Here is a 23,994-nt window from a genome sequence, read left to right as displayed (position 1 = left end):
TCCTGGCCACTGGCAATTGAAATACACAAAGAACGATTAAACAGAAGAATAGACACAAAGCAACCCACTGCCCTAATACACTATTTTTAGATGATCAGGTTATATTAGAATTACAATCGGTCATCATACAGAGAATATATACATTTTCACATGCAACTTACAATGAAATTCAGTCTCTGAATTTAACCCAATGTTTCTTGTTGGTTTCTTCTGTTGATGTCCTTTTAACCTTTTAGCTAGTCTAAAAACTTTTTTCCCTTTGATAAACTCCTTTGTTCAAAAAGGCAGTTGGATCTTCACAAAGCTGTTCCCAATTATATTTATTATTATTTTTAATGCATTTTTCTTGTAAATTAACAAAACCTTTCAGTCCACCCCTGAATATATTCTGCTGCTTCCATCAGGATTCATATCATCTATGGGGACCAGTGAGCCTGTTCCAGAAGCAGCCATGCAGTCCAACATATGACACTCCCACCACCATGTTTCACAGATGAGGTTATAGATAGATAGATATTTTCTTCCTCCAGACTTTGCTCTTTCTATCACTTTAATAGAAATTCATGTTGGCCTCATTAGTCTGAAAAATATCTGACATGAATTTCTGATTTTTCAAGCTGATGAGAGGTTTACATGTTTTTTCAAATTTTACAGAGAGCTAGAGCCTCTGGAATGTAAAGGTAGAGAGAGGTTTACAAATCTGCGACAAATTGCGTCTAAACATTGTGGAACAATTTCAGAAAAAGGTTCCTTAATGTAAAATTGCGAAGACTTTGAAGATCCCACCATGTACAGTATATGATATCATCAAAATATTCAGAGAATCAGGAGGAATCTCTGTACACAAGGGACAAGGCCGAAGGTCAAAACTGGATGTACATGATCTTTAGGCCCTCAGACTAAAGAGAAGGACCATCTAGCTTGTTATCAGCAGACATTTAAAAGTTTTGCATCTCCGATGGTATGTTGGTGCATTAGTGCATATGACGTAGGCAGCTTACACATCTGGAAAGGCACTCTCAATGCTGAAAAGTACATAGAGGTTTTAGAGCAACATGTGGCGCGGTTTTCCACCAATCTCACAGTTGTTGGTTCAATCCCTGACTCCTCCGGTCACATGTTGAAGTGTCCTTGAGCAAGACACTGTACACCCAACTTAGTTGCTTCTGGTGAGTGTTGGCCAGCTGCATAGGAGCTCCCCCATCGGTGTGTATGTGTGATTGTGAGTGTGAATATATGATATCATATATGATAATTATCAGCATAATTCTGTGAGTGGGCAACTTAAAGTCTTTGGGACACAAGAAGTAAATTGACTTTAAAAAAAAACAGATATATTTAAAATAAATTTAGGGGGAAATGGGGGGTTACATTTAAAGATGGTGATGCAACTTTAAATAAATTCCTGTAAAGTCAAATATGGCCATGTGTCTCCCCTTGCCCTACCAGCGCCTGCTGTAGTAAATTTACGCTGTTGTTTCTGTCCGCCTGCAAAGGCACCGTCCTCCTGCGCATGCGCACGCGGGCGGGGTTCTCTGTGCTGAGGTTGCATTCAGGTACCACACATAAACTCGTGAATTTCAGGAAGAGTACTCAACCGTGCATTTGTCCAAAGTTCACACTTTACTTATTCCTGCAGCTGCCTTTAATGCAGGAATAAGTAAAGTATGAATGCAAAATTTTGGATCATTCTTCCTGCTAAAACCTCAGAGGCTCTACCTAGTCCTAGTATTTGTTCAAAGTCATGAATTAACTTTTTAAGCCTGAATTTGTTTTGTATAACATAGAACACATGAACACAAAACCAAGAACAAATAGATGAAGGATAACGCCTCCATACATAAGCCCACATAAAATAATGTATCGTAGTAAATTTTCTTCTTCTTTTCCTTTCGTCTGTTCCCTTTCAGGGGTCGCCACAGAGAATCATGTGTCTCAATCTAACTCTATCCTCTGCATCCTCTTCTCTCACACCAACTAACTTCATGTCCTCTCTTAGTACATCCATAAATCTTTTAGGAAATGCAAAACGCATGATAAAGAAACAAATCAAAACAAAACAAATGCAAAGGTCACTTTATTAATGAACATTACAATACAATAATGTTATATTATATGTGATAATGCACTAAAAAAAGGGGAGGAACAAAGTTTGTTTGTTTTTGTTTGCAACTTTTTCAGTTACATTTTGTTAACCCGTTCCAACCCACAAAGACAAAAACTAATTTCTACATGGGAAATATTTTAAAGTAATAACGTGTTACAAGGAGTTCAAATACAAAACTATAAGTTATGCAAGATGGAAAAGGGGAGAAATAAATAAATTCACTCAGGGCAAAGGGGTTTAGTAGGATTAAAACAATAGTAGTAGCCACCATGGGACACCGTTGCTCTACCAGGGGAATTAGGAGCTCAGATTTCCCGACCACGTTAAAGGCAACACAGTACATCCACACCGTCCCCTCGATCCACAGCAACACACAACCGCTACCTGCCAGGCGGAATGGACGTATCCTCCGGTCTCCACCGTTCCATCTTCAGCCCAGCTCAGCCGCGGGAGAAGCCAGGACCGACATGACAGCGTCGGCACGGGAGAAGAAAGTCCGCCAGCCGCCGCGGGTGACCGTCCGCCCGGAGGCGGCGTGGGCTGCGGGTCGCTACGCCGTGCTGGCTGTCCTCTGTGCTCTGTGCTACAGCAACTCTCTCCGCGGCGAGTTGGTGCACGACGATGTGTGGGCTATCATCAACAACCCGGACGTACGACCAGGTTCCAGCCTCAGAAACATCTTCAGTAACGACTTCTGGGGCAAGCGGATGGCGGACAACACGAGCCACAAGTCCTACAGACCTCTGTGCATCCTCACCTTCAAGTAAGTTCTCCGCGAGCTCCAAACTCCGCGCGTGGCTCTCGGTAACACCTTAGGCTAGTTCACGCACCCTATTTCTAGTCTAAAGCCAGGTGAGAATCCAGCTGTTGGAAGCAAGAGATACGCAGTTAAATGTGACGTCATAAGCCGCCTCTATGGAAAAGCTCAGCTATCGCCTAATCGTCAACTTTAAAATGATGCAATCTCTATAATACACCATACTGCACCATTATAGCGCCTTCAATTGAGACCCCAAGTGTGTTGTGGTCATTATAAACGTATTGTAGACACGTCGAAACTTCCTAAAAGGATTATTATGAAGGGATCTCCACACGCGTCTGTGCAAATGTCTGTGCTTGTTTCCATAAATATTTATACAATAAGTTGGGGCAGGGAGAGCTGGCCAGTTGCACGCTGAACCTGTTCCAGCACATCCCACCCTGTAACACTGATTTGTAACAAATTCAGGTTGAAGGGTTAAAGGAGGTTCAGCAAAAAATACAACCAGAGTTTATGTGGGACTTGTTGCACAGGTTTATTACGGCTTAAGGCTTTTATTGCAGTGGAGCTGAATGTGTGCAGTGCAGGTTGGGTTATGGTAAATGGCCACTTATATAGCACTTTTATCCAAAACAGTGTTAGGGTTAATGTTGATTCCCATTCCCACATTGATGGCGGTGGCTGCCATGTAAGTTCCCATGGTGGCTACTACTATTGTTTTAATCCTACTAAACCCCTGACCCACCTGGCCCAATGGGAGCAACTTGAATTCAGTGTTTTGCCCAAGGACATTTCAACATGTAGCCAGGAGCGGGGATCGAACCACTGACCCTGTGGTCCATAGACGACTGCCTTACCTTAGTGAGCTACAGACGTAAGAAAGATGACGTAAAAGTTGTGGAACAAGCAGATGATGATGGGAAAATATGTTGTTTTTTTTGCAGTGTGCTGTGCTCCAAGAGGGCGGATCTGTTGGGCTGAGTTTAGTGTAGGGCTCTGTCGGAGGAACCATGCGAGCATCCAGAACAGGGTGGGATTGTGTTATAAGATGTTGTTTGCTGTGATTGCATGAGAAAGACAGGGCAACCCACACAGTGTTCTTAAATGAGGGAAATATGCTGCTTATGCAAAAATTGATTCTGTGTTCCTCTGAAACAGGCTCACGAAGTCTGTTGCTCCCGGATTCTGTTCTGATTTTCTTGTAATCATGTACCTCCTTGGAAGAGGCAGCTTTGCAGTGTTACAGACATTCCTGATTTTCTGAAAAGTTTTTTGAAATGCAATAGAAAGGTTTCTAAAATGCAATAATAACTAAAATCTGTGGTGTATTATTCATGTTAAATTTGAATTCGTCTAACAAATGTACAAAGAAAACATTACTTACCAGCACTCATACGGGCATATTACTCCAATACTAGTGTACCTTCACTGGCTTCTGGTCCATTTTAGAGTTGAGTTTAAGATTTTATTGTTTTGTTTTTAGGAATCTTAATGGTCCTTCTCCCTCTAACATTTTAGAATTTCTCCATCCTTTTAGTCCTGTATGAACCCTCATTTCTACTTATAGGTTTCTCCTTAAGGTCCCTAAGACCAGGCTTAAGAGCGGAAGTGACCGTGCTTTTTCAGTCATAGGGCCCAGGTTATGGAATAAACTTCCTCTACATGTAAAACAGACCCCAAGTGTGGAAGTTTTTAAATCATGTCTAAAAAACAAATTTTTATTCCCCTGCTTTTAAGTCCGACTAAGAGTCATTGTGCTTTTAATTTTCGTTTGAGTTTTGCTAGTCCAATTTTTATTTTATTGCTATATATATATATAAGTTTATTTTGTATATCGTTTATTTATTGCATGGATTTATAGAATTTCCTATAGCACTTTGGTCAACCCAGTTGTTTTTAAATGTACTATATAAATGAAGTGGATTGGAACTGATTTTCACTGTATTCACCAACCAACTTTACTTTGTAAATATAAGCAAATTTAGAGTTTAGTGCCTGTAACACACTATAACAAAAACAGACAGTGTCAGATTTGCCACTGTGTTCTATCATCCTTCTTTTTTTCTGACACTTTTTAATCATTTGGTAACTTAGGATACTAGTTTCTGCAGTTTTGCAAGTAGGATAATTGCCTATTCTTGGTGGATACAGAACTTCACCTGCTCAGTGGTCACTGTTGTCTGGTTCTCCTCTTCATGATGTTCTATACTATTTGAGCAGGTGACAGATATGGGCTCCTGTCAGACTACTCAAGCAAACACATTCTGTGTCTACAAAGCCATGCTATTGTACTATGCACAGAATGAGGCCTAGTATTGTCCAGCTAAAATATCCACTGACTTCCTGGAGAAAGGCATTGCCTTGAAAGCAGCATGTTTCTCTACATTGCTGATATACACCTTTTGTGTTAAAGGTAGCTTCTCACATAAAAAAATCACCCTTCCACGAATCATCACAGTAAATGTTTTTTGTACTCTTTGCTCATAGCAGTGTAGGCGGTCTTTATTGTTATTTGCCTGGTGAACTCTGTTTTTCCTGAGTTGAAACGTGGACTCTTATGACCACAGAAAATGTTTCTTCTGTTTTTGATTATTTGACATGGTGAGGCCCGGATAACTTAGCGGCTTTTCTGCAAAGAATTAATGTGTGGCTTCGTATTTGTGTAATAAGAGTTTCAGATTGCATCTGTTGATAACTAACTATGGTTTTTCAAAGTGCTGCTGAGCCCATGCAGCTTTATTCATCACATTAACGTGTTTGGTTCTCATACAATACTGCCTTTTGACCTATTGAATATTTTATCCACTTTTTCATGTTTTGCCTACGCCTACACTTTTATTGATTGTGTTGCAGGCATCAAACTCTAACTGTGTTTATATTTACAAAATACAATTTAGGTGGTAATTGAAAACTCAAGTCACAGATTGTGGTTTTAATGTATTTTAATAAGTTCTGACTTTTCTGGAAGTGGGTTTGCACAAAGGTTTCAGCTAGGTGGGGTCAGGGCACCCTCTAATGTAAAGCTTTCACTTACACTTGTGTGTTTAGTGAAATAATAAAACTGATAAATAATTTGCCATTAAGTCTTACATAACATACAATTGTGGTTCCCAAAGAACATATATTTTAAATGCAGTTTAAAAACACTTTGACCTTTTATCTGTAGGTGTCATACTGTGCCATACAATTTTTGGTTTATGGCAAAGCAGCTGCAAAATAACAACATTCCTTTCTAGGCTTGGGGTGTAATTTATTTACTTATTTTTTTATAACCCAAAATATATGTTCAAAAAATATGTTAAATCACAAAGTGGTCATATGACTTCCAGCACTACATCTAGAGATAGTATCTTTTCCACAAACCAAATTAAGCTCAGATCAGTCTTTTCTCAGTTTCACCCTCTCATAGAAAGAACCTCTGTATAAGTTTTAAGATAACCACAATCGGCTAACCATCATGAGTTTCCTTTTCTAAAATATAAAGATCCATCTTGTAATCATATCCCGCTCAAGCCAGATTTATGATCCCTTATAGTATATTATTATGCTAATTGTTATGATGACTTAATTATAACAAGCAATGACTTCAAATGTCAGCTACTCACATTTGGCACTTGGCTGTTCTTCCCTCACAGAGGTCAGAGGTCAGGCTAAAGAAGTGCAGCCATACCAGGTCAATGAGACCTGACATAGTGTTGTGTAAAAGACTTGAGTAAGACAAAATGCATCAGACTGCTGCGTGAGAGAAAGTTTCTGATGGTTCGTGGTGATAATCTGTTCAGAGACTGTTCACAGATCAAAGCACAGAGAGGACAGAGAATGCAACAGCAGAAAGAAAACAGAACTGCTGACAGACAGGGCACCAGCTGAAGCACATCGATGCACACATATTTACATCTAGATTAATGAGTTCTCTTACAAAATACTTGGCGTGTCTGGTGCAAAACTTTTATTGAAATGGTGACTATATGTAACATTTTTCACTCAGCTGTATATTTAAAAATGTATGAATCACTTATTAATCACAAATTTAACTTAAAACTAACCATATTTCCAAAATACTTGTGACGCTGTGTAAAATTACAAAAAGAATGCAATCATTTGCAAATCATTTAAAAATTATATTTCATTAAACATAATACAAAAAAGCAAATGTTGATACTGAAATCTGTTTCTTCATTTTGAATTTGATGCCAGCAACATATCTCAAATATAAATAATAAAAAATTAAGAATGGGGGCAACAACATACTGTAAAAGTTGGGTAATGTTAAAAAATACACCTGGTGGAACATTTCCCAACTAATGAAGTCAAGGAAATGGTCACTATCATGATTGGTATATAAAGAGCAACCCGCCAAAAAACTGTGTGTGTATTTGACACTGACTTGCAACTGTTTACTTTGCATTGGGAATATCTTTCCTTTTTACTGTAATATTTTCATTAGAGTGGATGTGCTTCAATTCCAGCTTTCATACATTTATTTATATTTATATATATATATATATATATATATATATATATATATATATATATATATATATATATATATATATATATTTATATTTATATATTTATATTTATATTTATATATATATATATATATATATATATATATATTGCTACTTTATGCGTTAAAATGCTAAGTTGTTGAGAAATGGACCAACTACATATGCAGCACAATATGTAGAGTAATTTTCTGTTAATTAATTTTAATTTTGTGTTTTACCAATACCCAGCCCTGGTTTAGTAATTTTATTAGGTACTCTAAGCTACAAATTGAAGTCAGCTAATGCAACAACTTAACACTAAATCGTCCTTAATGAAAATGCTTTCAGTTGAAAATGCCATAATTTTGAAAGATAAAACTAAAGATAAATGTAGCATAATGTAATAGTTCTTGTTAAAATGCATTTTTTAAAACTGGTATCTAAAGACTGTACACATACACATAATTTGGCTACTATTCCTTTTCCATAGTAATAGTCAAACTAGTTTTTCTTATCAAAATAAAGCTCAGCCCATTTTAGTTTGGGAAGCAGTTTTCCCTCGAGCTGCATCCAGAGCTTATGCAATATGACCTGCTGGTCTAGTGGCAGGCATTATTTTCCCCCAGGTGGCACTCGCTGCACTTCAGGTAACTAAGGCTGAAGATCCTTGAGTGTGAGAGTGGGAACCCTAGTGTGTGTGTGTGGTCAGGCAGTATGTGCTGGACACAGCAGAGCTACAGCAATGCCCAGAGGCAATGCAGGGGAGGTGATATTTCATGAGAGGCAGGTGTTGGCTGATTGTTCATATGGGAAAAATCCTCAGTGCTTTGGGTTGTGGCTTCCAAAGCCTCAGCTTCTCACCACCTTCATTAGCTTGTCATGGGTATGAGGTTTACTTATGAAGTATATGGGTGGGGTATGAATGTTTATATACATTCTTTTCCTTCCTCAGGAATATCTGGTTATGTGTTCCTTAGCAGTAACCCTAACCCTCAGCTGCTGTGTGCATGTGAAGAAAGGTTTAGGCTTAATCTATAGAATAAAGGTCAATTCAGGTCACATTAAATGTCCTTTTGAAGTAAAAACTTCTGCAGCAATAAGTTTATATTCACTCTTCTATGCTGCAGAATTAACCATGATGTGATTATCTGCAGAGCAGAAATAAAGCTTGTTGCCATTGTTGTTGTCGTCATTCTAATATTTCTGAAGATTACTTTGAACATCTTTTATTCTTATGTTTGTTAAAAGGCAATTAAAACTTTTTTACTGAACAAGAAGCAAAAAACAGAAAAAGACCAGTAATTGACTTGTCATGTCAGTAGCTTTTGTTTGAGCAGTTGGTTGAACAATTTGGAGTTTTGTGCTTTTCTCTGAAAAAAATTATTCACATGTTTTCAAGACTGTTGCCCGTCTTTCCAGGAGTGGATGTAACAGTATATTCTCCCGAAGGTCAGTGCAATGTTCACAGAAATAAAAAAAATAAAAAATAAAGAAACGAAATCTCTGACCAATCTCTGCAGAAATGGATCACAGAGCATGTTAAATGTTTAAGTCCCCGAGAGCACAATTAGTACGTGAACTATGTATGGTTTGTTTTGAAGGCTTGCCAGGCAAAAGCCTCTTCTGTCTAAAAGAACATGAAAGCACTACTGAGGTTTGCAAAACCTAATTTGAACAAACCATAAAAGTTCTGGAACAATGTCCTATGGACAGATGAGACTAAAGTGCAGATGTTTGGTGAAAACCAAATGCAGCATTTCAGAACAAACACCTCTGAACACCACTGTCAAGCACGATGGTGGAGGGGTGATGATTTGGACTTGTTTTGCAGCCACAGGACCCGGGCACCTCGCTGTCATTGTCTTGACCATTAACTCCTTTCTATGTAAGGCCATCTGTCCAACAACTAAACGTTGGTCGAAATTCTGTCATGCTACAGGAAAATTATCTAATACTGACCAGTAGATACCGCAACATTTATGGGTTGATAAAAGAGTGGTACATAAGCAAATGCCCAATGACCTCAATGATGTAGCATAATGTTATTGCTGCTAAAGTCGGATCTACAAACTATGACACACTGTGGGATACTTAGTATTGCCGACATGTTCTTCTTTTTCTGTTTGGCTTCATTTTTGTTAAATAAATAATGAGGTTGTGTTTGCCTAATACCAAGACCCATGACAAACAGATATTTTTATGTTTTTACACAAAAAAGCATAAAGTTAAAAGTGTGGTTACCTACTTTTGAACATGACTGTACATTTGGGCAGATGGCAACATTTTAGTCCTTGTTTAGTGTAAAACACTAAATATGCTGCCTACGTTAGAGCTTAAGATTCGTAAAGATGAGATGGCTTTGTTCTGGGTTCATTGCTGTCAGCTGGCTAAGGGATGTCTTTGTGGAGTTTTCATGTGTGACTTTGACTCTACTCACATATACATGAGCTTGTTTCATTGAAGTTGTCATTGCATCAAAGTATAGAATAATGACAACATGATAAGATGAGGTACCTTAAGATTAGAATTATAAAATACATTTTTTTTTATATTGTTTTTGAATGATGTGGAAAAATGGCTACATCACAAAATAGATTAGTGCTTCCTCTGCAGCAGTTTGTGTTACAACAGTAATGGTAACTGTTGCCATGTTCTTGGAGAAGCCTGAGCATGTGCGCTTTGCCAGTCAACAAGTTGCTACTAGTGTCATACAGTAAAATGTTTATAGTATGTAAAAAGATAGTTCTAGTGATATTTTTCTTTTTTCGGTATTACCCTAGTTACTGAGGAACTATGAAAACACTGCATTTGAAGTTACTGTATGTAATGTAATATTCAGTTATATTTATTATTACAGTGTGGAGAGGTTTTGTGGCTCAGAACATGCTGCAACATGGCAGAGGTACTCTCCTCCGGTGTGTCAGAGTGTAGCAGAGCACAGCAGAGCAGGAGGAATGCTGGACAGAGCAGAGTTGGTTGCATATTGTAGTTTTTAGAAAAATGGGCTGAGAAAAACAATGCAAGGACTCAAGGGTCAGGTTATGCAAAGAGATTTAGTTTCTTTAATCCCATACCATGATCACAGAAACCAGGTTTGTCATTCATATGACATCAGCTTACATATGAAAACTTATTGTTAGTGGGATATTAAAGGGTTATTAAAGGACATGTAAATGAAGTGTCTGATCTGAAGTCAGTGATACTAATCCATTCTGTAATATTTCTCTGCCTGGACAGGCCTGGTGGACTTGTTTTCAACATGAACAGAATCATGAGGCCTTCATCTAAGGAAGGGCTTTATTTACATGCAGAGGAACAGATGGGTGCGATCTGCCAACCCCTGTGTCTGAGGTTCACTCGTATGTGTATTGGTCTCCTTTACACATGGAAAAGAACACCCCACCCCCATTCCACACATTTCACAAGCTCATACAAACACATCCTGTGCTCAACCTCTGGGGAATGCGCATTCAGTCCAGGATTGTCTTTTCTGTGCCGGTAAACACTGTGGGGCTTTTGGGATGTAATCAAGATGAAAGACACAGAGAAACAGTGAGTACACATTCACAACACAACCTGAAGGCCCTTTTTATAGCCAGGCTGTGATGTTCACCTTAAACTGAGCGGTGAGAGAGACATACAGAAATGGGGATAGAGACAGAGAAAGAGAGATCACAAGAGGCTATATTATTAAAATAGAAGCACGAGGACAGATGACAAGAGACAGCAAAGGAACAAGTGGTGATGGATGCTCTTCTTGTAAATGAGGAGGGGAGGAAGAGACAGACATAGCACTTAACAGAAAGAGACAAGAGATGAAGAGTCAAAAATAAGAAATGATGAAGAAGGGGAAGTGTGATGGATGATGCTGCTTGATTCAAAGAGAAGCTGACTCAGATAATATGAGAGAGCCAATCCCCAAATGCTGTTTATCTATTTTAGAAAAAAGTTATTACCTGAAGTTCAAGGATTGAGTCAAAGTCAAACTATAATTCTGCCAACCAGGACATTTAATTATGTCATTTTATTTTAGTAAGAGTTCTTTCTTGATCATATTCACAGCTTATCTAAAGCGCTTCACCATGTTTTTAGTAGTCTTGCCCTCTTGCCTGCCACATTTCATTCAGCCCATTTTACTTAGCAGGGATTTGGTAACGCAAACCACCATAGCTGTTAACTGCTGATTCAATATTCTCTGGAATAATTGCCAACCAATTTGGGTCATGGCCCAGTCTCCAGCATAGGAGAATATATCAGAGTAAAAGACAAAAAGTCACCAGGCTATCACTCCTGCTTGGTGCTGCTGTCTTAATTTCCACGACATCCATCAATCCATCGAGGAAATACAATTTTATTTCTATAGACTAGTTCCTACTTCACACATTTTGTGGCCTTTAATCCATACATCCAAAATTTAATCCATCCATCCAGCGATGGATGGCAGGCTAAACATGAGCAGGCCCAGATGCCAGATATTCAAACAAGTCACAAAGTGGTTTCACAATACAGTTTCTGTTTAACCTTCTGACTGTTATTCTCTTCTCCATGCATCTTGGAAATGGATGATGTTGGAACAGAAACATTTACATGGCCACAGAACATGTAATGGCTGATTGCCATTACATGTTGGAGTGTTCTTATTTGTTTTGACTGCATCATAGAAGATTCACTGAAAGATAAAAAGCTGTAACAGATTGATGAAGCCAATGTTATGTATTCAATGTCTGATAAGGGTTTTACACAAATGAGAGCAGGATGGACTAATTTCGGATGTTTAGTAAAACCAAGGTGCTGCAAGCAAAATTACATATATACAATCACTAAATTGTGAGGTCATACTCACCTGCCCTCTGTTTGAATTGCATATGGGACTTCTCATATTAGGGAAGCATCCTTACCTTGACCTTAGAGAATGCAGTCCTATCACTTACAGAGTCACATTCTCACAGTGAGTCTTTCATTCATATCGTAAGTATAAACTTTAATTTTTTGTACCTGCAACTCCAGTATTTGAACCAAGTATCTCAACAAAGATGAGGTGTGTTTGATTATGCTGTATAGCTTATTTTTCCTAAAAAATTCTGTCGAATGGTTAAATATGAGTTTCAGATCAGAATTGGCAACAGCAAATACCTAATATTAAAGGAATTAGATAGGATCTGAGTGATACCAACAAACTTAAAACATAAGTTAAGCCTTATCATTCAAGTCCTGGCTCATGGCTATCTATGTTTGAAATGTGTGTCTATCTGCAGTCACACTGCCTGTCAAAATGTCCTTGAATCGGACACTGAACCCACCCTACTTCCTTATTAGGAGTCTCTCTGTATAAGCACATTAGGCAAATGAGAAATTTTAATTCATCTGAAGTTTGAGACCCTGTCTGGTCTCCCTGAGAAATCCATCTCATGGCCCTTTCCTTCTTCCATACTCAGCATCAGCTACAAGGCCAGATCAGCGGCCAGATCTAAGGTCAGAGCGAGATAATGGTTAGGGTTAATGCTCACTCTGCAAGCTCAGGCAGCTTTTTTTAGTCATCCTCAATGAATTTTAAATAAAAGGCAGATTGTGGAGGCCACAGTCACCATCATCACATAATGAAGTGGAAGAGGACTCTCAGAGGACCCCATTAGAACAAATTATAATTGGAGATAAGAAGCTGTGATTCCATGTTTCACCAAGCTCTCTCCATTTGGTTTGTTGTGCTCTGAGAAATCCGGTGGACTGTCATGTGTCAAAAGATGAAAAAAGTAATTCTGATCTTTGTCATCTTGTTCTAACTCTTTATTAAAGCTGTATTTTGTTATTTTGTCAGTGTCCTCCTTACAGTTGAAAACTAAAATCTCCAAAGTTTGTGCTCAGGACTATAACAAGATGGTTCATGGACCAACATGGCTTCCTGCATAATTCTTGCAGAAAACTGTGTAACCTCCTTCTAGGTTGCACTTGACCAAATCCCTTCCTTTTCTGCCTCCTTCCAGAATACAATGATAATAAGATAATGAAAGTATTCATAAAGACCAAAAGGACATAAGATTAAAAGCTCCAGCACACATGCTGTATGATGTTTACGTACAGTGTCACAGAACCATTGTGGACAAGAATGGGTCTTGTACAGCTATATTGATTTCTGCTGACAGTGCATGCACACCTGCAAGTCTTTTGTTTGTAAGACTTTATCAAACAGAGCTAGAGAAATGTGGACAAGTCTGCAAGGAGGTTGGTGACCCACTCACCGAAGTTGAAAGTACTGTGTTGCTTATAGATTCTGATCAGGCCTCTGGGACAATCTCCTAGGGCCTAAAATGGGAATCCAACTTTAACACAATCCTCAAAAGAGAAACAGCAGAAGATGTACTTCCTGTAGCAGCTACCCCAAGAAATTCTTACCCACCCCTATATTGAAGTCATCGAATATTTTGCATATTCGAGTTCATTTATTACTGTCTGGATTAGTTCGGACGCTAAATAAAACAAGGAGAAACTACAATGGATAGTCAGGACCTCAAAAAAAATGTGCATCATAGCTCGAAGGAGATTACCCTCTGGACATGAAACATTTCCGACTTTTTAGTAGGGACGAGAGAACACTGTACACCCAAACAACCAGATGCAAGTTGAGTTTCTTGCTTCAGTCAATTTGCAATAATAATGCTAAAACAAAGTCTTTACCTACTACCTATATAACTTTAACTTTATATAACTTAAATTGGACACTATTATGCACTATATTGTCAAATATCAATTTGAGCAGATTTTATGTACTGTAGTAATAATGTAATGTGTTCATACACACATAATAGACAATTGTCTTGATGTATATAAATAAACTTATTGCATTACCCATTCAAAATTTATTCCATCACTGCCTGCACTTTTACACACTTATTTCTGTTTTCTAGTTTACGCGTTTGGGTATTTCCTGACTCTCTTTCCTCACGTATTTATGTGTCAGCTATTTACCTATATAACAGTACTCTTTTCCTTTCTACTTCTTTACATCCATATAGTGTGCATATATCCTAACATCTACTGTTTTTTGTTGTGTGCACCTATGTATCTCTAAACGTTGCATTTGAAGCTCTCAAGTACTGCAATCCAGAATACCCTGCCAAAATAGTTTTTTTTAATAAAGATTTTGATTCTTGTCAGACCACAGTTTCACTGAGAAAGAAATGATTTAATTACAATTACACATTTTCCTCAAATTGTTCAGCCCTTGAAAGAATGGATCCACACATTTGTTTTTTGGTAAAGGCAGATCTATTATTGTGAAATAACAGCCGGAACCTTAACCACTGTAATATTTCCCTCTTTTTATGTTTGCATTTATCAGGTGGTTGATATTATGCTGGGTGGAGAGGGAATTGTCACCGTGTAATTCCAATTATGATGAACTGGATGAAAATTGCATATCTCACTGTTATTCCTCACTGAGGGATTAGCTACTGGATGATCTTAAACAGGGTGTGATTTGGTGTTGAAAATCAGACACTCTCTCATTTTATTTTAAATTTATAGCACTATGGAAAATGGATTAGGATTCTCTTTAGGATTATGACATTATTAAGACATGACAGGATTAGTAAGGAAATGTAAAACGTTATTTACTTTGCTGATTTACAGATGGAATATCCAGTGTTGTATTGTTGAGTGTTTAAGGTTCACTCTTTTTGTCCCCATATAGTACGCTTGTATGGGGAAATTGGTAACACTGACTCAGTCTATAAACTTGTTTTTGTTATTGCTTTATAAATTCTAAGCATTTCTACTATCATTTGCACATAAGCAAACCACTCACACAAAGGGCTATAACAAAAAGGTAATTCCTGTCTCAGGTCACTATATTTATTTCTTTATATTTCTTTCTCTCTTTTCAGATTGAACATTATGTTGGGCGGGATGACACCTCTGCATTTCCACATGGTCAACATCTGTTTGCACTGTGTAGTAACCTGCTTGCTCATGTACACGTGTGAATCCTGTGTGTTTGAAGACTCACGCCTGGCCTTCGTCACAGCACTCCTCTTCGTTGTGCATCCTGTTCACACCGAAGCTGTGAGTACACACACCCGAAAAGTTCCTCGTTATTATTGCTCTGATAAGTGGCGACTGTGGCGCAGGAAGATAGAGCGGTTGTCCACCAATCTCACAGTTTTTGGTTCATTCCCTGACTCCTCCGGTCAAATGTCGAAGTGTCCTTGAGCAGGACAATAAACCCCAACTTAGTTGCTCCCGGTGAGCGTTCGCCAGCTGCATAGCTACACACTAATATGCCAATGGCGTATGAATGTGGGATTAGGATTGTGAGTGCGAATGAGTTAGAAGCAGTGTAAAGCGCTTATATAGGTGCAGACCATTCATAATGAGGAAGTGATCAGGTTTTTTAAGTGCATGTAAATGCAGTCCATGGCAAGTTAAATTCAATTCAATTCAACTTTATTTATATAACGCCAATTCACAACAAAGTCATCTCAGGGCACTTTACAGAATAAAGTCAAGATTATAAAGATGTATAGAGAGAACCTAACTATTCCCCCTGGAGAAGGCCATAGGCAACAGTGGAGAGGGAAAAACTCCCTTTAATGGAGGAAACCTCCAGCAGAACCAGGCTCGGGGTGGACGGCCATCTGCTTTGACTGGTTGGGGTGAGTGAAAAGTGAAGAGAGAAAAGAACAAAGCAACAAAAAAGAACAGAGCAACAAAAAGCAACAGCAAAACATCGGGCAGGTTGGTAGGACCAGTAGCTGCACGCTGGAAGTCCCACACAGCTTCAAAGCCAGGGACACCTGCAGAAAGGAACAGAGAGAGGGGGACAGAGAAGGACACAGACAACTACGGGAGAAAACACACACAGTTAATGACATACAGTGGTGACAATTGCGGGGTGAGAGGAGAGGAGAGACGGTCAAGAGGAGGAAAGGAGCTCAGTTCATCGGGAGGTAGGTCCCCCAGCAGTCTTAGCCTATAGCAGCATAACTATAACTAACTATAAGCTCTGTCAAAGAGGAAGGTTTTAAGCCTAGACTTAAAAGTAGAGAGGGTGTCTGCTTCCCGAATCTGAACTGGGAGCTGGTTCCACAGGAGAGGAGCTTGATAGCTAAAGGCTCTGCCTCCCATACTACCTTTGGATATTCTGGGAACCACAAGTAGGCCTGCATTCTGAGATCAAAGTGGTCTACTGGGATGATATGGTGCTATGAGGTCTTCTATATATGATGGAGCCTGAACATTCAGAGCTTTATATGTAAGAAGCAGGGTTTTAAATTCTATTCTAGATTTAATGGGAAGCCAATGGAGAGAAGCTAGTGAAGGTGAAACATGATCTCTCTTGCTAGTTCCAGTCAGCACTCTCGCTGCAGCATTTTGGATTAATTGCAGGCTCTTTACTTACTGGGGCATCCTGAAAGTAGGGAATTACAGTAGTCCAACCTAGAGGTAACAAATGCATGGACCAGTTTTTCGGCATCACTTTGAGACAGGATGCTCCTAATTTTGGCAATGTTCCGTAGGTGGAAGAAGGCTGTTCTAGAGATTTGTTTATATGTGAGGTAAAGGATAAATTCTCGTAAAAATAACTCCAAAGAAAGAAATCAAAGCAAATCTGTAATCTCAGACAATCTTTCCCTTATGCTCTACCCTGATTTCAGAAACCTTTCCAATTTACATGACACTTAAGAAATCCGCTTTCCCGAGAAAGGCGACTGTAATCTTGTTAGTTCTAGTAAATGCACCAATGTATATGCATAATCAGGTTTCTGATTGGCTTTATTCGACAGCACATGGGCATAATAATGTGCAGCTGACTGAATCAGGGAGACCTCATTAACAAAGCGATGCCACCACGTCAAACAGAAATCTTAGCTTAGAAAATGACTGCTTTTCTTTTTTTTTCTTTCTTTTTTTTTTAACTTGTGTTACACAGTACCTACCATAATGGACATTACTGGAGTAAATAAATTAAAGAAGAACATTAGGTTCCGTTCAGCTTGAGTTGGTGGGAATTACTAGAAAACCCCCTGTAATTCACTAGACCATAATTACATTCACAATGGACCTTGTAGCCTATGTGGTTGGCTGACTTGCACCGTAGAATGATGCCAGAGTAAATTCATTACTTGTGATGCCCTTGCTGTTTTTTTATTAATTTGATTACCATTATTATTATTTTTTTTCATTTAAAATGCAACGTAGTGCAAGAAAGCCAAATGGGGAAGCAGTAAGGGTCTGAATTTATCCTCAGTTTGAATCGTAATTTATTCAGAGCCTAAACACGGGACATTCCTGCAGTGGTTGCTGGTTTTGTCCCAGTTAAGTATCATGGGGTGCAACTTCCCATTATGAAAGCACCATTACCTTATTCCTATTCAACAGTTTGTCTCTCAGTGTGAGGAACTGTATTAGAGTTTAAGAACCTCTCTTTCCTGGGTTTTTCAAAGCTTAAATCTGTTCAAGTTGACACACTTCGACTGTTGGGTGCCAAAGTTTACACTGAAATGGCATGTAAGGGGATGCAAACCTAATTCTAAACCTGACATAATAAAAATGCACATGTAATTTGTCTTTCTATATCAGAAGTAACATAAATGGTCAAGGAGTGTATAAAAACAGTTTACATCCAGTGATGAGTAATAAAAAGAAATTTTACATTATTTCTAATGAAGAAAAATTTCTCCTGGCTGAATTTACATTAAATATGTTGATTTGAAAAAAAATGTTTTTTTACTCTTTTTAAAAAATAATTTTTAGAATCGGCTCCAGCCCCAGTAAGACCCTAAACAGGAAAGGTGAAGATAGTGGTTGGAATGGATGCCCTATAAATAGGCTTCTTACTTGGAGTGATGGGGTCCGGTGTGCACACTCATTCCTGTAAAAGTTTTGCTTATATCTGATCAGATATTTCTGTTTTAATTTTTGTTTTGTGAACCTCCTGATTGGTTTGAATTTAGGCAGGTTCATTAGGAAAAAGGAGACGCTTTTGAGTTGTAGCTACTTGGGTTTATTAGTATTTTAAATAAAATCTAACAGTAGTGGGTAGGAAGTCAGTCTGAACTTGATGTTTACGAGTAATGGTCTTGCTGCATAACTAAGATGAGCTGAGCTTTAACTCACAGACTGATCAGCTGACAGAGCTCACAAAGCCAGCAGTCAGCAGTGATTTACACGTCACCACTTTCCCATGATCCCATGTTTTACAGATAATGCAGTCATGAAAACTGATCTTTATTTAGGTGTGAAAGGCCTGCAAGTCCTTGGATGATTTCATTGGATCTTTAGTGACTTCTTGGATGAGTTGTCACATGATACAAGATTCTGGGAAGGTTCACAATTGTTTCAAGTCTTTGCTATTTGTGGATAGTGTCTCTCTGGATTAGTGGAGTCCTGTAACAGTTACATTTGCATGTCACTGTATTACTCTGTTTTTCTGAACACAGAAACATACTTCTGTGGGATACAGACATACAAAGCAGTGAGTTTGGAGTCTGTTTGAACTGCTGAATTTGTCCTATTCCTGATGTTGTAGGACCATCTCTGTGAAGCACTGCAGGCCCACAGTGTAAGAATCACACACACACACACACACACACACACACACACACACACACACACACACACACACACACACACACACACACACACACACAGACTTCTTGCAGATTTATTAACAATAATAGAAATTTACAGCACACAGGTATAGGAAATAAAATAAACAGAAAACGCTCCCTAGGAAGTAATGAATTATTTCAGACAAAAGGACACAATATACATAAGATGACAGAAACTTACTAACCAAAACTAAGTGACTAAACTAACACACTGATAACAAACTAACTACCCAAACTTTGCGGCTAAACTAACGGACTAGAGTACCAGTAAAGCTGGCGGTCGGGAAACAAACGAGAACAGGGAGACACACTAGCAACAAACAATAGAAATCGAAATCCTTATAAACAAGAATGGATGAATGATGTGAATCAGGTGTGATGACCAGTGTCAGCTGAGGAGTGGAAAACTAAGAGGGGCTTGAGGCAGACTGAGGTCGAACAGACTGGTGGGAAGCATCAGCTGGTGGGAGTAGAACTGCAGGGACACATACAAACAAAATGAAAGAAACTAAATCTGAGCAAAAGGAACAAAAAACTAACTTCTGACACAATGTGGTTTATGGAAGAAGACTTTTACTAGTCTTTCTTAAACGTATAAAGAACAGTTTGCCTTTCCTATCCTCTTACTGTAGCAGGTGTTCACCCTGTAGAAATGGATATTGTCTGTCCTTTGTTTTCATTTTCAGTATGTCAGCTTTTTTCAGCTTGCACATATCATTTACTGTTTACATATCAAACAGTGCTCTACCTCTTACGTGGTTCCCAAACGACAACATTTTAATTTATCTGACTGAAAAGTGAGTGGTCTGCACTTATATGGCACTTTTTCTACCTATTGGCACTCAAGCACTTTACACTGCTTCTTATTCACCCATTCGCACTCACAATCACACACCCGCCGATGGGGGAGCTGGCCAACACTCACCGGGAGCAGCTAAGTTGGGGTTTAATATCTTGCTTAAGGACACTTTGACATGTGACCGGAGGAGTCAGGGATTGAACCAACAACTGGAACTCAAGGATCAGTAGAGGACCGCTTTACCTTCCTGTGCTACAGTCTTCTGGAAGTAGTGAGTCAAGTTATGCAAGTATTGGAAACTATGCAAAAAAGCTGCCAAGGAAGCAGAACAGATTAATATTCATATTCTCTCCTCCAACAGGTGAGATGATAAAGGGCTTAGATGTTTACTGCACGAGTGCTGTAGTGAATTAGAGAAGCAGAAAGAGGATGGTGGGAGATGAATGGAGCAGAGAAGTATTTGCAGCATGTTGAACGTCTGGAGCGAAGAAAGAGAGATTCGGTGGAGGAGGATAAAAGGAAAAGGGAGCCAGGCAGAGAGGGGGGAACTGAGGGAAAGATGAATAGAAAGCAGCAGGGGTTGTAGCAGGACAGGCCTCCTGCCAGCTCACTTCCCTGAATCAGTGTACAGAGAGACAGAGAGAGACAAGAGAGCAAAGGCGAGGCTCAGAGGAAGGGAAGAGAAAGCAAGCTGGGAGCAGGGGAAGCAAGATGACAAGACAGGAAAGAAAGTGAGAGCAAGAAGCGTGAAGGAGTCAGAAATAAGGTCTCAAACTCTCCAGGCCAGTGTAGGAATGGTTTGATTTCCCTGCTCATCTCAAAGTATGACAGTAAAACTGCCAAAACTGGCAGAAACACTTGGACTAGATGTGATGGGAAAAGAGAGTAGAGAGCAGTGATACAAATCAAATTTGCCAAGTTTTGGGTTCAAAAGCATTTTAAAAATCACAGAGAAAGATTATAATTTCACTTGTGAAATTCATTCGAATCCCTGCTTGAGGTATCTATTAAGGTATAGTTTACTGTGTTTATATAAGCTAAGAATGTATTGATTTAAATATTTAAAGGCAGCTTTGAGGATAAATTACTTCACAGCACTGTAACAAGACTGATCTGTTTTGAAAGCTCCCTTAAATGCGGCCTCCTTTGTCCAGTCAATTAGGTGGATCCTTTGCTGCCCAACCTATCCAAGATTCTTTGTGCACCAGCATACAGAGCATCATGACTGCAACATTATATATGTTAATCTGAACCAATTGGCCTTAAGTTTTTCTTAAACATATTGTTGGGGATTAACAATAGGTCCCTAATAGGCATTAGGGATGTTAGCTAACTTGCTGGTAGCTCAGCTAACCACTCAGCTGGCTGCATCCAACAGGGAAAAGCTGGTGAATCCAATAGGGAATCGTTTTTAGACCAGACTTTCTTATTTCAGTTTTTCCTTGAATTGAAACGCAGCTAAAGATTCTCTTTGGATTGATACAAAGAAAGATGTAATGGATACACATACTGGCCTCAGGCTCACAGAGGAACAACTTGCATGCTTGATTATTCTACCAAGATGTGGATTTAAAGCAATAGAAATAGAAATTCAAACGTCTACAAATGATACTTGGTGCTATGGAAGCAGGAACACTGAGATGCAACAAAGAACATAAAATAATACATTGAAGTAAGAGGTGTAACATTGTGTATTAAGTTTACTGCCATTATAACACAAAATGTTGAGGACTGTACTATTTGGGAAGAAAATGTCTTATTAAAAAGCATTTTTGCATGAAAAACAGCTAAACGAGGTCGTGCATACCTGAATATTATTGAATTCTAACCTTTCAGTCTCTTGGAGCTCAGGTTTGAAGGTTTATATCTGATTACCTACCTTCTTTAGATACCTGATGAAGATGCTATCATTTAGTCTTAGATTACTTGTTACTGTTAAATTTATGAAACAGCCACAACTGATACAGTATTACTCTGCTGCCACAATTGTTCATCAATTAGCTGGTAAAAAAATGGACATAAATTCCTGCTGCCTTTAAACTACCAACTAGTAAAATTGGGACTATTTTAGAATCCTTTCCAGTTTCCATTAGGTGCTGGTACACAGAAATTATTAGGAGTGAATTGGATGGAAACTTGCCTATACACACTTACACACAGCTTGATGACTCCAAGTCTGTAGCTGAATATAAACACGCTTTGTCATCAAGACCACATGGAGTCCATTTCTTTTATTGTGATAAGGAATGAGATTGGCAAAGACACACAAAGGCAAGTAGTTTTGTGCAGAAAGAAACACACTTCTCGCCCAGATAATGTTCCACAAATTTAGCTCATGCTCGCTTTCTGAAATGAACTCCTTCCCTGCATGCCCAGTCACAATGTCTGAATTAAAATTTTCCAGAAGAAACAGGTCAGGTTTTGTGTTTGAGAGTTTCTAAATCGAAGCAAACTTCAGCTCTCTAAGTCTACAGAGAAAGTTCAGATAAAGAAAGAATCTTTATCTGAACTAAAGCACTTAGTAGCCATTCATAAAGATTAATGTTTCCATTGAAGTTAAAGCATTGCACTTACCATCAACACACCTTACTGGTTGCTTTTTATACAATATATTCAACTTTTTCAACATTATTGGTTGACTTTTAGAATCCTCTTTTCATTTACTTCATTACAAAGAATTTTTTTTATTTTATTTTTTTTTATACATAGGTCTGTTTTGGCAATCTGAATCCAAATATGTTATGCTATATATACTTAGTGTTTGTGAGAATAAACCATTCTGAGTAATGCAAACGGTATGTCATACAATAAGGCAAGCATACCTTAACAACTTTATGATTTTAAACAAACATTTTTTTTACCTCCAACTAGGCTTATTTTATGCAGCTTACCTTGATTCTTTCAGCACGTGCAGTAGATCTGAATGCAATACCCTTTGTCACTGTGATTTGTTTTGTCTGTTGTCCTCGTGTTTTAGCTATTCTCCAAGTGTGTTTTGTGGTAGAAACATTACATTGATGTCTTTTGTTTGTATTCCAATACACTGTACATGGTAAAGCAGGGACAGTACAGCTTGTAGGTTGGACAATTGGATAATATTTCAAGAATTTTAGAGATTGATTAAACGTGTCTTCATTGTTGCAAATAGTGAATTATCTGTAAGTTAAATAATTGACCACAGCTGGTTTTGTTAATAAGGAGTAGCTAAAGGATGGTGCTAGCATACAGTTTCTGTCTGTAGAGACTTTTTACCTTCTAATCCGTGGCTTTCTTTCCAAGAACAACTTCCTTTGTCTCAACCACTCTGGCTTCAAGAGGGGTCACTCCACAGAATTGGCACGCCTGACTGTCATGGAATCTCACCAAGCGGCAAAAGCTGCAGTTCAGGCTTCTGTCTTGATCCTACTTGACTTATCTGCAGCCTTTGACACTGTGAACCATCACATCCTCTTGCCCATTCTCTCTGTCTTTGGCATCTCTGGATCAGCTCTAGCCTGGCTTCAGTCTTATCTATCTGGACGAACCTTCAAGGTATCCTGGCGGGGGCATGTTTCTCACTCTCAAAGCCTCTCTACCAGTGTGCCACAAGTTTTAGTTCTTGATCCTCTTCTCTTTTCTGTCTGTACTACATCCCCAGGTTCTATCATCTGCTCATATGGCTTTTTCTATCACTGCTGTGCTGATGACACACAGCTCTTCCTGTCCTTTCCACTGGAAGAAACCACTGTCTCATCATGCATTTCTGCTTGTCTCACAGAGATCTCTGCCTGGATGAGAGAGAGACATCTTCAGCTCAACCTTTATAAGACCGAAGTCCTTGTCTTTCCAGCTAAACCTTCAACGCAACATGACATCGGCATCAACATCGGATCTACAGTGATTGTCCCCACTAAGTTGGTCAGAAATCTGGGGGTCATCATCGACGACCAACTGAGCTTTAAGGGCCATATCTCCTTAGTCTCTAGGGCAGCAGATTTGCCCTCTACAACATCAGAAAGGTCTGACCCTGCCTCACGGACTATACAACCCAACTGTACAGGCGCTGGTCATATCTCGTCTTGATTACTGCAAGGCTTTGTTAATGGGGTTACCGGTATTCACAATAAAACCCTTGCAGATGATCCAAACAGCGTCAGCACACCTCTTTTTTTAATAAGCCAAAAAGGACTCATCTCACACCACTCTTCAGATCTCAACACTGGCTTCCTGTAGCTGCTCGCATCAGGTTCAAA

The 23,994-nt window shown here is 38.9% G+C and overlaps 1 protein-coding gene across 5 annotated transcripts in view; it reads left to right on the top strand.

Annotated features, from left to right (window-relative positions):
* The first annotated feature begins 2,296 nt into the window (after positions 1-2,296).
* The window catches only part of tmtc1 (transmembrane O-mannosyltransferase targeting cadherins 1), a 125,614-nt gene continuing 103,916 nt past the window's right edge, over positions 2,297-23,994 (top strand). For 2 of the 5 annotated variants that reach the window (XM_067495723.1, XM_067495721.1), the window contains exons 1-3: positions 2,312-2,870; positions 15,238-15,415; positions 18,882-18,914. In XM_067495723.1, the coding sequence (XP_067351824.1) occupies positions 2,377-2,870; positions 15,238-15,415; positions 18,882-18,914 (705 nt within the window). In that variant the 5' untranslated portion in view covers positions 2,312-2,376. Of the gene's footprint in view, positions 2,871-15,237; positions 15,416-18,881; positions 18,915-23,994 lie in introns of all 5 variants that reach the window. The other 3 variants (XM_067495724.1, XM_067495722.1, XM_067495725.1) reach the window with 2 other exon arrangements.

This window comes from Channa argus, unplaced genomic scaffold, assembly GCF_033026475.1.
Source record: "Channa argus isolate prfri unplaced genomic scaffold, Channa argus male v1.0 Contig038, whole genome shotgun sequence".
In the NCBI taxonomy this organism is placed as follows: Eukaryota; Metazoa; Chordata; class Actinopteri; order Anabantiformes; family Channidae; genus Channa; species Channa argus.
This window is presented reverse-complemented; position numbering and strand designations above follow the sequence as displayed.